General features: G+C 42.6%; 2 protein-coding genes across 3 annotated transcripts in view; one reads left to right on the forward strand and one right to left on the reverse strand.

The window, feature by feature from the left end:
- CCR1 (C-C motif chemokine receptor 1) overlaps positions 1-14440 on the forward strand; it is a 174139-nt gene that overhangs the window by 118386 nt on the left and 41313 nt on the right. The gene's annotated exons all lie outside the window — the stretch shown is intronic.
- CCR3 (C-C motif chemokine receptor 3) lies at positions 5646-6722 on the reverse strand. The gene has a single exon (XM_059076678.2). It carries the CDS (start codon positions 6720-6722, stop codon positions 5646-5648), a length of 1077 nt encoding a protein of 358 aa, XP_058932661.2.

The following is a 14440-nucleotide window of genomic DNA, read 5'->3' on the forward strand; positions in this document are numbered from 1 at the left end:
TTGGGCAGTCCCATGACTTTTATCATCATGCTTGGGTACAAAAATGTCCCATGATCATTTGAACTCACTAAAAGGAGAGAGTTTCAATTCAGAAATTGAAGGGTTGATCCCCATAAGAATATCAAAACTCAACTTGATTTGACATTTAAATCTTCCCGCCACCTCCCAGCTGGCTGAGGGATGAACCACGTTCAGGAGAGAGGAGTGAGGGGTGCTGTCCTACTTATCTCTCTTCTTCCCTGGCATTTCTACTCCTTCCCCTACTTGCTAAGCATGGTTTCTAGTCCCCTGACTGGTAGGCACTGGGAAAGGAAGGAAAGTTTTTGCTTGACTGGTCCTGTCATAAAATGATGACTTCCCCTCCAGCTCCACCCCTGGGACCAGCAGGTGTAAAAGTTGATTCTTTCTCTCAAGGACTGCTTTTGTAGAGTAATTGGAGACATCCCTGGGAATATTCACATTCAACATAACAGGGATACTCTGCTGTTTCGGCAGTCCACTGCACACATTTTTCTCATCCTACAGACAAGCTCCATCCAGGCAGTCTTCTTGGACAAGGTTAGAAATCCTCTATTCAGCTCTTTCTCATCTGGTCCATGGAAAAGAATCCCACGTTCTTTGCCAAAATCAACTCTGAAAGCATAGATCCATCCCAAAGTAGTGGCAGTTTTTGTCTACACCACCCCCAAAGCAGCTGGCTGGCCTGTCTCTGTTCTCCTAGTTTCCTGGGTGAGAGTCAGATCTTCTTTAACCTCAATGAGTTGTATCAAGCTCTTGCGTGGTCCCATTGGCATCACCCTTATCAGGCTTGATGTGAGAGACAGCACCCGCTATGACTTCCTTCCTCCCGTCCCTGGTGTAGAGGTGGCACCAGCAGCCCTCGACAAACAGCTCCTATTCAAGTATCTCCCTAATTTTCACAGTCCAATCTCTTTGTCCCCAGTATAGGTGAGGGGTCTCAAGAGTTGTGAAATGTGTTTTAACAATTCCTGTGTCAATTCTGCGTATAGCCTAGTTTGGAATACAGCATCTGTGGGGTCTGGCTGCCCCAGTTAAAACTTCCAATGTACTATGTTGGTACAGACTGATAGCATTTTGCATTAGTGAGCAGCATTTGACTACTACACCATCTAGCCCTGGTTTGGTTGTTTAGAACTGCATCCAGGGTCAAGCTAGAACTAACCTGGGGATTTAAGCAGCTTGTCCACAGACCTCACATCCTTAGTTTCCCCCTGCCCCCCCCAAATCTGGTATCCCTCATCATGGCTATGCATATCAGAGCCCCACATCCTGTAGGGCATAGATTATCAGGGATCAGGAAACTTCTGTAAAGATAAGAAAGTAAATACTTGAGGATTTGTGGGCTGTACGGTCTCTGTCACAATTACTCGACTTTGTTGTAACACAAAAGCAGCCAGACAATTCATAAACAAACAAGCATGGCTGTGCTCCAGTGAAACTCTTTACAGAGCAGGCAGTGGGCTGCATTTGGCCCATGGGTCACAGTTCACTGACCCTTGGATTAGATCCGTGAATAGAGAAAGAGAAATGGTGACCTTAACTATACTGGGGATTTATCTGGGCAGAAAGGGAAGAAAATCTCAGTGATTGAAAGCCCATAGCCTGTGGAGGACATAAACCTGCTTTGTCCAGAAGATGTGAAGACTTTAGAATTTTACCCTTGGAATTCTGAAAACCTCAGAAACTCAAGCTGGAAAAGGATCATATTTTTTAAACCAGCAGATTATGATGCTCAACAAAAAAAGAGCAGCAGGGAAGTCAACACTGAGGTGTGTTCAAGGTCACCTGCCACTGTCAAGGTCACCCTAGTTTTCAACACAGCAGGCTCTCTCTAGTGTAGACAGTGCTCTCACTTCCACCCTTTGGTTCACGAAAAAGTTGTTCAAACATGTAGCAAATGCTTTATCCCTCAAGCCTTAACTGAGTTTGCCTAGCTGGCGTCCAACATCCAGTATCTGCATCTTGTTGCTGGGGAGCTTTCCTCAAAGCTGGAAGGCCTCTTGAGAGCCAGGCAGGCTGGAAATCCTGAGGAATTAAGCGCCAATCAGCCAATGACCAACAGGAGTGGAGTGTTAATACCCCAACTGTCTTCCCCCTCGAATGGGATAACTGAGGAGTGTGAGTTACACTGTTTCCCAGAGTTTTCTAGTGGTTTTGAGCTCCAGTCACCCCAGTGGAAGGTACTTTGTAATGTACCCTTTATTGGCATCTTCCTCTTCTGTTGTACTTCCCCACTCCCTCCTGGAGTTTCCTTTCGAATAAACTCTTTGCTCTCCACTTCTTGCTCAGGAACTGCTTTTGGGGGAACCCAGCCTAAGCAGAATATCACTTTCTCTGTGTAACTTTCTTCAGTGACTGCATTCTACTTTCTGCTGAGGGGCCTTTGGGCACCTGTCACATTTCATTATAGTCATTTGAGTCAGATGGATCTTTTCCACTGAATGGTGAGTTTTCTAGAAATGAATCTTATTCATCTTTGCATCACTGGCATTTTCCTCAGCCCGTTGCACAGTGTTCAAGACGCGATTGCTGACTACAGGAAGCTTGATGCCTAGGCAGAGTTGATATGAAGAGGCAAGTTTAAAGGGACTAGTGCTGTACCACTAACCACATACAGTAGCCACTAGCCACATGTTGGCTATTTCAGTTAAAATTGAATCGGAGTAAAAAATTCAGTTCCTCAATCTCACTAGCCACATTTCAGGTGCTCAATAGCGGCATATGATCAGTGGTGATTATATTGGACCACATAGATGTAGAACTTTTCTATCGTAGAGAGTTGCATCGGACAGCATGAGGCTGGGGAACACGGTTGGAACACACTGAATGTGTGATTTGGTTATGTGCAGTTTTGTGTCGGTCACGGAACTCCTAAAAGCTTTCAGGGATCAGGGGAGTATGAGCTATCACCTGTATCCTGCACTTGTGATTACCTAAGGGCAAACAGTACTTCACAATGCAAGAGAGAACCAGTGTGATGTATAGTTTTTAAATGATTGCTTTGTTTACATTTTGGCTGAACCACAAAAAAGAGAAAAAGTAACTTCAAAGTTTCCTAGCCAAACTGAGGTTCATGTTGCATGGTTTAGTGTTACAAAGTTCACATCCTGTGCTGCCCGTGTAGGGTTGGATTGAGGTAAGACCTTTCAGACAGGGGTGAAGGTAAGAAAAATTAAGGCCATTCACTAGCAGTCAAGGCTGGATGGCATGGAAGGCCGAGAGCATGTACATCCCTTCTCCAAGCATTTGATTAGGATGTGAAATGTTCTGGAAATGGAATGTTTTCTGGTCTTCACAGTGGAAGTCTCTCTCATTTGGGTTGAATTTAGGTATTGGCAGTTTTCTTTTTAAGACATGATTTTGATCTTGGGCAGTGTAGGACAGAACAGTGTCCAATTCAGTCTGACAGTGAGCTTCCTGAGGGACTTAGCTGAGAACATGGCAGGTGCTTAGCAAATGTTTACTGAATGAATGAATGATAAGTGAGCAGATGAATGAATGAACACAGGAAACTTGAGTATACCTTAGTGAACGATGGAAAATGAACTTGGTCTCATGGCCAGTAGGAGGTGATGCTGTGGAATTGTCTGTCATGCCCCAACCTCCTTTTTTTTTTACAATATATTTTGTAGACTTTGAGCATCCGGCTTCTAAAACTTTAGCAAGATCAGAGTTTACTTGGGCTGTAAGGGGGCTTAGAGATAATCTAACCAGGTCACAGAGTTAATTCATGGCAGAGGCTTCTAATCTCCTTATGGCTAGAATGGATTCCACATCTGAGTAGTAGTCTAGCCTTTCATTTTTTTACATAATTCTAAAGTGTTGGTTTTTTTTGAAAAATGTGTTGCCATGTTTCAAAATCTAAAAGACACAGAAGGGTATTCAGAGAAAGATCCCTCCTTCTATTCTCTATGCACGCCCCTCCCTAAAGATGACATCTGTTACTTCTTTCTTTTGTATCCTTAAAGAGGATGGTCAGTGCATCTAAGCAAGTGTCTCCTTTTTTTTTTTTTTTTTTTTTTAACATACATTCTGTTTTGCCCTTTGTTTTTTCCAATCACCCATATACTGCTCCTGGTGCTTTAACTATTCCTTCACACTGTCTCTTGTCTAAGTTCTTCTTGGCATGTTCTTGGCACCTCTCTTGATCAGCCATTGATCTTTTCCTTGCCTCCACACTTGCATTTGTCTCCTAACTTACCTCCCTGCCTGGTTCTGGGGCCTGTACTCCAGGGGTCCCCAACCTTGTTGGCACAAGGGGCCAGTTTCATGGAAGACAGTTTTTCTATGGACCAGTGGCGGGGGGAGGGGGAGGGGCGGTTCAGGCAGTAATGTGAGCGATGCGGAGCTGCTCACCTCCTGCTTGCAGCCTGGTTCCTAACAGGCCGTGGACTGGTACCGGTCCATGGCCCGGGGGTTGGGGACCCCTGCTCTACTCCTTCCTCTGTGTGATACCAGATTTATCTTCCTGACACACCATTTTGACTGCTTTGTTCCCCTTGCCTTCCCGATAAAGCCCAAGATGCTCTGCCTGAAAATCACCCCCCATCCCAGCCTTCCCACCTCACCCTGCCATCCACACATGTTGGTGCCTTCCCCACTCACCTTTGTATTGGGCATACATTGGCTTAGGGTGCCTTCCCCCCAACCCTCTCCCTTTCTAAATCCTGTCCCTCCTTCAGAGACCTACTCAAAAGCCCCTTCCTCCATGAAGTCTTCCTCCCTCAGACTCCAGCTGGAAATGGTCTTTTTCTTCCTGGCCCAGGCGTAGCATCGAGTGTGTTCCTCTTTGCACTAAAGTTATTTGTTTCTGTCTTAAACATCCTCTACTACAGGGAAGGTTTCGTGGGGGCAAGGATTGTGTTTGTCTTACACAGTTTTGCATCCTTCACTTAACCTAAGGCAGTGTTTGTGCATCCTGTCTGTATCACCTAACACACAGTTACTGGATGAACAGTGAGACTGGTGTAAAAGAGGACAGTGTCTGCACATTTCAGGACTCTTGAGAAGTTTCTATGAGCAGGGCCTTTATTCTCTATATTGAAAATACCAAATTGCTTTTCTTCTGTCAAGTAGCTCATGGGAAATGTGGTCATTCAGTGTGAATAGGAGATCTGTTCATTATTAAGAATATTCAAAACAGGTGTGACCTGCCATTATGGTGCTTGAGAGTACATACGCATAAATTTTTTACAAGTCTTTTCATCAAGCAAGGAAAGAGCTAGGCACATTAAGAAATAATGTAATTGATTTATTGTATTTTGTGAAGTGTGTTTCATTTATATCAATAACTGGCTGAAGTTAAGGTTTAAGATATAAAAAGCTTTACCTGTGTGTAGCTGCACATAGTAACTGTGTAACATTCAGTTGCATTAAAATATATTTAACTCTTGAAAGAATCAAGCAAAGCTCTACTTCTCAGGTTTGACAATAAGTCACTGCCCAGCTGCTGACCTTTGGTAATGACTTTGGGGTGCATAGATATACTGCTACCATTGGATATATATTTTAATGTCTTTAAGAACTTCAGTGTTGTGCTGGAAGTTCAGAGGACTGGTGCAGAGGTTGATCTGTTTGCTTCATCTGCCCCGTCCATCTTCTTTAGGCAATGTTCTGCATCTGACCTAAAATACAGCAGAGAGTTCCTGCTCCCCTGTTGATGGGGAGACAGAGCTGGATCTTTCCCGTTTTTCACTAGGAAGAAATGGGATGAATTTTCCAAGGTAGATGGCCACATGCCTGTAGAAAAAGTGGCGGAGGTGCTTCTGGAACCTCTCACCAACGAAGGCATAGATCACGGGGTTGACACAGCAGTGGGTGTAGGCGATCATCTCCGTCACCAGCATGGCCAGGTCCAGCTTTCTGCTCTGCTCACAGTCTGCCTCCAGGTGCATTTGAAAAGTTGAGAGAAGGACAACCAGGTTGTAGGGTGTCCAGAAAACAAAGAAGACCACCATGATGACAAAAATGAGCCGGATGGCCTTATATTTTTTTTTACTGGGGCATCTCAGCAGTGTTTTAACTATTCCTGAGTAGCAGACGGCCATAACAAGCAGAGGCAGAGCGAGACCCAAGATGTTCATCCTCAGAGCATGGAAACACTTCCAGGTGTTTTCTCCATTATATGGGTAAAGAGGACTGCAGGAAGTCTGTTCAGAATCCTCTTGGGACTCATGGAAGATAAATTCAGGGAGGGCTGCTAACCCTGCCAGGCCCCAGGTGAAGATGCTGGTGACGATACCAAAAGTGACCGTCCGGGCTCGAAGGGCAAACACAGCGTGAACAATGGCCAGATACCGGTCTATGGTCAGGAGTATGATGAAGAAGATCTCACTGTACAAGCCCATGTAATAGAGCCCAGAGAGCAACTTACACATATGGTGGCCAAAAACCCACTCATTCCACCCAACATAGTGAATCCAGAATGGCAGAGTGAATAAGAAGAGCAAGTCCGAAATGGCCAAATTGAGCAGGTAGATGTTGGTCATAACCCGGAGCTTATTGTATTTTGTGAGGATCACCACCACCACTACATTGCCCAGCAGACCAACCGTGAACACCAGGGAATACAGTGGGGGCAGGAACTGAGCCCCCAGCTCCTTGATGTTGCTTTTTTCACATGGCAGTGCCCCCTCATAGTCATAGGGTGTGGTCCCAGCAGCTTCACCTACAGTCTCAGTCCCATCGACTGAGGTCGCCATTTTCCTTGTCCCTGTGATAGAAGAAGGAAAAAGCAACCCCACAATTAGCCATGATCACCCCTTGTGACCCACACCAGGTGGTTTATACATTTACTTAATAACACCACATGGGATAAACAGCCTATACATTCCTCAGCATGTATTTCCAAAGGTATATCAGAGATGCTATGGGGGGAGATCTCAGAAGTGAAAGATCTAACGTTTTGAAAGTCAGCATGATCCGGGATGGGAAAGGAAACAGAAGAGTTGTGGGTGGTGGTGAAGAGTGGGCGTGTTGCTTTCAGAAAGCATTTGAAGGAAGAAATACAAAACGGCAAGAGACAGGTTGGGTAATGATAACAATAATATTATACTAATTTTATTATTACTGTATCTTTTAAGGTATTTTGTATTTTATGTGTTATGGTTTATACATGACTTTCAAAATCATCTTACCTATTTAAAAACCAAGTGCTAATAATAATAATAGTGATAATAATGATAATAGTGATTATTATCATTAGAAATAACTACCCCCTCTCCATGACTCCATAACAATGCGCTGTTCATCATAGCTAACGGGGAGATTGAACCTTAAAGAAATTTAGTAATTAGCCTAAAATCCTCTAGTAAGTAATTGCAAAAGTTCAGGCTAGATCTTCAGTGTCTATGTCCAGTTCTTTCATCCCTAGTTCAAGTGCAGTGATTTTAAACTTTTTTTTTCTTACATCTTTATTGGAGTATAATTGCTGTACATTGTTGTGTTAGTTTCTGCTGTACAACAAAGTGAATCAGCTATACATATACATATATCCCCATATCCCCTCCCTCTTGCGTCTCCCTCCCACCCTCCCTATCCCGCCCCTCTAGGTGGATACAAAGCACTGAGCTGATCTCCCTGTGCTATGTGGCTCCTTCCCACTAGCCATCTGTTTTACATTTGGTAGTGTATATATGTCCTTGCCACTCTCTATGACCCAGCAATCCCACTATTGGGCATATACCCCGAGAAAACCATAATTCAAAAAGAGTCATGTACCACAGTGTTCATTGCAGCACTATTTACAATAGCCAGGACATGGAAGCAACCTAAGTGTCCATCGACAGATGAATGGATAAAGAAGATGTGGCACATATATACAATGGAACATTACTCAGCCATAAGAAGAAACGAAACTGAGTTATTTGTAGTGAGGTGGATGGACCTAGAGTCTGTCATACAGAGTGAATTAAGTCAGAAAGAGAAAAACAAATACCATATGCTAATACATATACATGGAATCTAAAAAAAAAAAAAGGTCTGAAGAACCTAGGGACAGGATAGGAATAAAGATGCAGATGTAGAGAATGGACTTGAGGACATGGGGAGGGGGAAGGGTAAGCTGGGATGATCTTTAACTTTTGAAGACTTAGCTATTATAATAGTTACTAACTATTGTAATAATTATAAGCAGCATTCCCTTTTCCTGTTCATGACATAAGCCAGTCATGTGACAAGAGCAAACCCCTTAGAGCTTCTCCTTCATCAAGGAGCTGAACATAGGCCAATGGGACTTCATATTAGATTTGATATTTTTTAGAGCAGGATCCCTAGGGCCAGTGTCTGCTTTTCTTAAGATTACAGACTTGGCTGGAGAAGAAGGAAAAACAGACAAGGGAGGAGTCCATGAAGGGCATTTAATCCCTGCACTGCCTCCTCAGAAGGAGTCCTACTGACTTTCTCCTTTCTATAAAGGCACAAATGTGAGGTCATGAATGTAGGTCACCAGGCATTTCTCAAGGCAAGTCTTCGAACTACAATAATTGGAGCCAATGGCAAGGATTGTCTTTGCTTCTTAAGAGAATACTGGGACCCCAGAGGTCAGCACCTGTCAGGGTTCTGTGTAGTCCAGGTGAGAGTAGAGAGGGGAGACACAGGGGCTGTTCCTGGCTGTTCTGCTTGCCAGCAATAGGACTTGGATGGGCCTTTAACTCTGAGCCTCGTTTACTCATCTCTAAAATAAGGATCATGGTAGCACCCAAGGTTGTGGTGAGCATCAAATCAGACAGTCTACATGAGATCACATTTTAAATTAGAAAAAAACTGTAAAATTGGTAGGAAGCAGAAGTGAAAGAAAGGCAATGAGAAGCCATTTCATATGAAATCAGGAAAAAGTAGGGACTGTTGGATAGAACTTGATCTATTTTCATAGCTCTGTCCTGGTACATCATCTACTGATAAGTGACACCTTCAGGCTTTTGAGGTGAAAAATGGAATTGAGGAACAACTGATTTGTATGATCTTATCAGCATTCTTATTCCTAATGGCAAAATCCACAGCAGCTGAGAAAAAATACCCGTCATTTTGTCTGTTATGCATTTTCAATCATGAGTGTCTCTCTAAATCTTAATGTCTAAAGCAAGAAACAAACAGAGCTTCTACTCACCATTAATTATTTGTATATTCCTTCCTTTTCTCCCAGACTGATCTAAAAACACATCAGACTTTTAAAAAAATTTCACTGAAGTTTTGTTCAACTTGAGGATCGTCTTTAATTCATGTGTCACTTCCATAAATCCAACATGATCAGTATAAGATTATAGAATCTTGGTGGGGGGGGTGCCTAGACTGCAAAGCACAGGGAAGCAAGCAGGTTCTGTAGAGTCAGAAGCCAAGTTGTTGATTACTAGTTACATGGGGTCAGAGACACAAAAACAGATAGGGTTTTTTACCTGTCTGCAGTCCTAATCACAGTCCTTACAGTTTAGAAAAATGATACAGTAATAGTAAACAACATCAACAATAAAGAAAGGTGTGCACGCGCGCGCACACACACACACACACACACACACACACACACAGAGTGACAACCATCCCAAATCTCACCATGATGAGTTTACCACCAATAACATTTCTCTATGTAGATATGCATATGCAGATACTAAGTTTTACAAAAATTGAGATCATACTCCTTTAGCTGGTTCACTAAAATTGCTCACAGTACAACTCAACTGTGCACTGTAAATGAAGTTTCTTTAGTCTCCAAAACTATCTGGATCTCTGTTACTAGCTTCCCACCTGCTGGGTAGCAGGAAAAAGTATTCACAAATTTTAGTCCTAAGTGGTTTAAATTTAGTCTGATCCATCTGTTGATTTGAATGATGACTAGGTTTTACTCATCCTCTGATGCCAGCTTATAATTTCGGTTCCTTGTCTTCTCTCATTGGTTCTTTCTAAGATGGCAGTGGAGATATGGGGGAAGGGCCAGCATGACTCGATGCGTGGACGGAGGGAGAAGGGGGCACCCTAATCTCCTGTTGGTTCTTGATTTACGTGGCTTGTGTCTGCTGAGGCGGGTCACCCTAGTCCCAACCCTGAGCCTTGTGCTGGCATCTGCTGCAATGGTTTGTAGCTAATGGCTTCAGGATCGATTCATTCCCAGTCCTCCCCAGGCACAGTGACGTCTCCCAGGTGATGGAGTGTTCCCTCGGCTCTGGCTGGAATGGAGAACCAAATCTCCATCAGGTTTCTGGCCCAGGCTATGCTCTTTCTTCTGAACTGGCAGGTGCCCAGGCAGACATGCTCCTCCTTGACTCCATGTCCATGCCATGTACAAACCAAGGGACACGCAAGACTGCAAACCAGATCTTTTTTCTGCCTGACCACCAGCTTAACTGTGCTAGCCACCCCATGTGGGTAAGGAGGTTCCTTGCAGAGAGACATCCTTTGGGGGTACCTCCAATTTATCAAACAGCCCTCCACACCCCCCAACTCTGGTCAAAGCCTGGATGGGAGAGAGAGGGGTACACAGATGTGACTGCTTCCTTCCATAGTCTCTTTTCTCACAATTCCTGGACTCAGAAGGAGAGGAGCCCTCTCCCTGCCATTCTTTTCTGGCCAGGTCCAGCTAAATATATATGCAACCTTCATTTATACTGTGGTAAATGGTATGAGGTAATTGATACCTCATAATTTCACATTCACCAGTATAAAATTTTAATGAGTGTTGCAAAACTGAATTGAAAAATATTTAGAATTGGAGACCCTTCTTTAGAAAATATATTTAAGTTTGAAATGCCATTTTAATTATCAAAAAAATGTAATGATGATACTCAATGCTAGTGAATTTGCAGTGAACCTTATTCATTGCTGGAGCGCTTATTCATTGATGATGCAATGTAACTTGCTTTAATAAGTTTTATATATAACAGAAACCATCAAGATACACATGGCTTTGATCCAGTAGTTTTAATCCTGGGAATTTACCCTAAGGGGAAAAGGTCCAATACATAATGTGCACAAAGGTGTTCACTGCGGCATTGTTATTGTAGTAGAAAAACAAGAAATGGGAACAATCTAAATGTTTGACACATGAAGGATATTTTGAATAAATTGTAGTCCATTTACACAATAGATTATTATGTAGTCATTAAAACTAGTTTTGGATACCAGATAGAATCACAGACAAATGTTTATAAAAATGAAGAGAACATAAAGTGTATAAACGAAGATTGCAATAGCATGAAATTATATGTACATATAAAAGGCAACAGGCAAATAATCAAAATAGCTGTGGGGGGGTAGGTGGATTATTATTATTATTTTTTTTTTGTGGTACGCAGGCCTCTCACTGTTTGTGGCCTCTCCCGTTGCGGAGCACAGGCTCCGGATGCACAGGCTCAGCAGCCATGGCTCACGGGCCCAGCCGCTCCGCGGCATGTGGGATCTTCCCGGACCAGGACACAAACCCGTGTCCCCTGCATCAGCAGGCGGATTCTCAACCACTGTGCCACCAGGGAAGCCCTATCATTTTTAAAGCTGTAAAATTTAAAATTTTTCTATATTCCCTTATCAGTTAAACTCTCATTGAAAGCTAGTGCTTTTAGGTAGGGACTGCTGGAAGATTTGGCAGACACATTTTCTAAAGGTAATTGGGTTGAAAACCCAGGCAAATTAAAAGATGAAGGATTTCCTCATCAGAACTTGAAACCACAAACTGAGATCTAAGAAACTTGAAGAAGAGGGCACACTAGATAAAGCACTTGAATTTTGTTTTGAAATTTGGAGATCTTAGTAGCCAGGTTCTCCACTTTGATCTTGGGTGGAGCCGACAGACAACTGCCAAACTGGGGTAGGAGAGGCATCTTTTAGGGTCTTGAGACCTGCTTTGGCTGAGGCTCAGCCGGCCTCCACGGGAAGAGTGAGAAGGCCTTTTGGATGACCACGGCGGGCACCTTCTTGTGGACAGGTGGGCTGTGAGGACACCTGCTCCCAGGATGCCTCCACATTATTCAGAGTGTGGTACTCTCATGCCCACATTTTCTCTTTTTCCCACTTCACAATTCTTAGCGCTTTTGGCAAATTCTGAACTTGGAGGATATTCACAGGGCCCCTGCTCTTCTCTTGCTGGGCCAGCCTTTCAGCCTATATAGCTGGACACTGTGCTTAAATATCCAGAGTGCACATCAGAAGGCCACCCCCCAGGGTTTACAGTAATTCAAACCTTCCTGTCTTTGAAGACGTGGAGACCATTTCTCTGGACCCTCCCCAAATGCAAGCCAGAGCCCCTCCTAATGAGAATCCACTCAAAGAATCTTATTAAACTCTAAAGACACCCCAAATCAAATCAGTGCTCTGGGCCTCCAGCTCCTTGGTTCTGAGCCCCAGCCAGCACAGTGCCTCTGACTGAAAGAAATATTTATTTCTCAGCATGGATCAAATAATGCATGATATCGTCAGAAGCTTTCTTTGTGTGATGTAGTTTTTTTCCCCTTATTGTCAGCAACCACCTGGGAAGGAAAAAATACTGAGAAGAAAATGTCCTCTGAGTTCAGGAAGTTTACGTTCTTTACACATAACCAATGTGAGACAAGAGTGAGTAATAACTGTGCCTTCCTTAGGCCAGCACTTTATATAGGCTTGTTTGTCTTACCAGCTTTGCAAGGTAGGTTTTTATATCCCCATTTTATAGATGAGCAAACAGAGGCTTGGCAAGGCTCAGTCACTATTCCATTGATGCACGGCAGGGCTGGGACTCTGTGTCTCCAAAGACCACACTGTTATAGCCTTAGGTTTCCATTTAATAAGGGCCTCCACACCCCAAGATTACATAAATGTTTATATATATTCTAGTATCTTTATGGTTCCATTTTTATACATGCAGATCACTAATATGTTTTAGTTTGGTTTGATATATGGTGTGAAGGTGCATTTCTATTTTATTTCTCTCTGAATGGTTGACCAATTTAAAAACACCATATGTTGAGTAACTACCCTCTCTCTCCTCCTTGGGCTGGAAACATCACCTTTGCCATATGTTCCCTCAAGTTCCTGATTCTGCTTGTGTACTTTACATTCCATTGATTTCTGTGCCAGAAACATTCTTTTAATTACTGTAGATTTATTAGATTATTTATATAGATTATCCAATTATACAGCTGCCTTTCATTATTCATTTTGCAGTACGTCTTATCTGTTAGAGCCGTTTGTCCTATTAGATAAACTTTTGGATCACTTGGTCAGTTACTTACAAAAACATAATTTTGAGTGGAATTTTGTTACATTTGTAAATAAGTTTAGGAAGAATTGATAAGTTTACATATCAAACGTTTATATCTGGGAACATGCTGTGTCTGCTTACCATAGGGCTTTAAGTTATTGGCTTTGCACATTTCTTTTTAAATTTTTATCTGCCTTTATATTTCTGAGGTTACTGTGAATGATATATTTTTCCCTAGCAAATTTTCTAACCAATTGTTGGTAGTATAAAAAAATTATTTTACATGTTTTAAGCTGATTACCTTACTGATTTTTAAAAATAAATTCCTTTAGGACTCCTAGATAGATAATCATATTATCTGTGAAACAGTGATACGATTATATCCTCCTTTCTGGTATTTATTTGTTTCTCTCACCTTCTTGCTTTGGCTGGAACTTCCACAGTGATGTTCAATAATAGTGGTGTTAGTACGTTTGTCTGGTTCCTGATTATAATTGGACATCCTACCCCCCAACCTTTCAAAGTCCCCAAAGTACAAAAAAAATACTATTAATTTGAAATCTCTTTTATTCTAAAACTTCGCTAAAGTGGAAAACTGTCGTGCCTATGATGAAGAGTGCTGATCCTTGACAGTAGCGGGAGTTTGGTTAAAACCAGACATGTCTAATAGAAGGCCACATGCTGAATGATATCCCAGTTTAGTAACATCACTAATCAGGTGTGTGTGTTTGTGTGTGTGTGTGTGTGTGTGTGTGTGTGTAAGTGCTTAGTCTCTTTGAGGGGATCCGCCTCTCAGTTGAACTTGATAAATCATCTAAAGAATATAGAGAAGAGAGCAGGTGTGAAGGCAGTGCTTACCATCCTGAAACTGCCTGTCCATGTGGAAGATCCCTGCCTACAGGTGACTCTGGTGGCGATCACTCCTGCAGGACCACCTGCTGTTAAGATCAGGTTCCATGCCTAAGTCCTTAGATACTTTTGGTTTCATGGGTATTTGGTGCCAAGGAATCATAGTTGTAAGATTTTCTTGCTTATATATCCTTGGTCCTCCTCAGTCTAGGATAATTATTCAATTCCTGAGTCTGAAGAAATGACTGTGTGACCTAGAGCAAGTAGGTTAACCTCTCTGTGCTTCAGAATCTTTATGTGTAACCTGGTGATAAGAAGAGTTACTGTCTCATGGGGTTCTCCAGTCATTCATTCAGCAAATACTTAGTAGCACCTATGATATGCCAGGCACTATTCCAGGGACACAGGCAT

This window comes from Kogia breviceps, chromosome 10 (genome assembly GCF_026419965.1).
Source record: "Kogia breviceps isolate mKogBre1 chromosome 10, mKogBre1 haplotype 1, whole genome shotgun sequence".
Lineage (NCBI taxonomy): Eukaryota > Metazoa > Chordata > Mammalia > Artiodactyla > Physeteridae > Kogia > Kogia breviceps.

Coding starts and splice junctions, on each gene's coding strand:
- CCR3 (XM_059076678.2), bottom strand. CDS start 6,722: ATGGCGACCTCAGTCGATGGGACTGAGACTGTAGGTGAAGCTGCTGGG.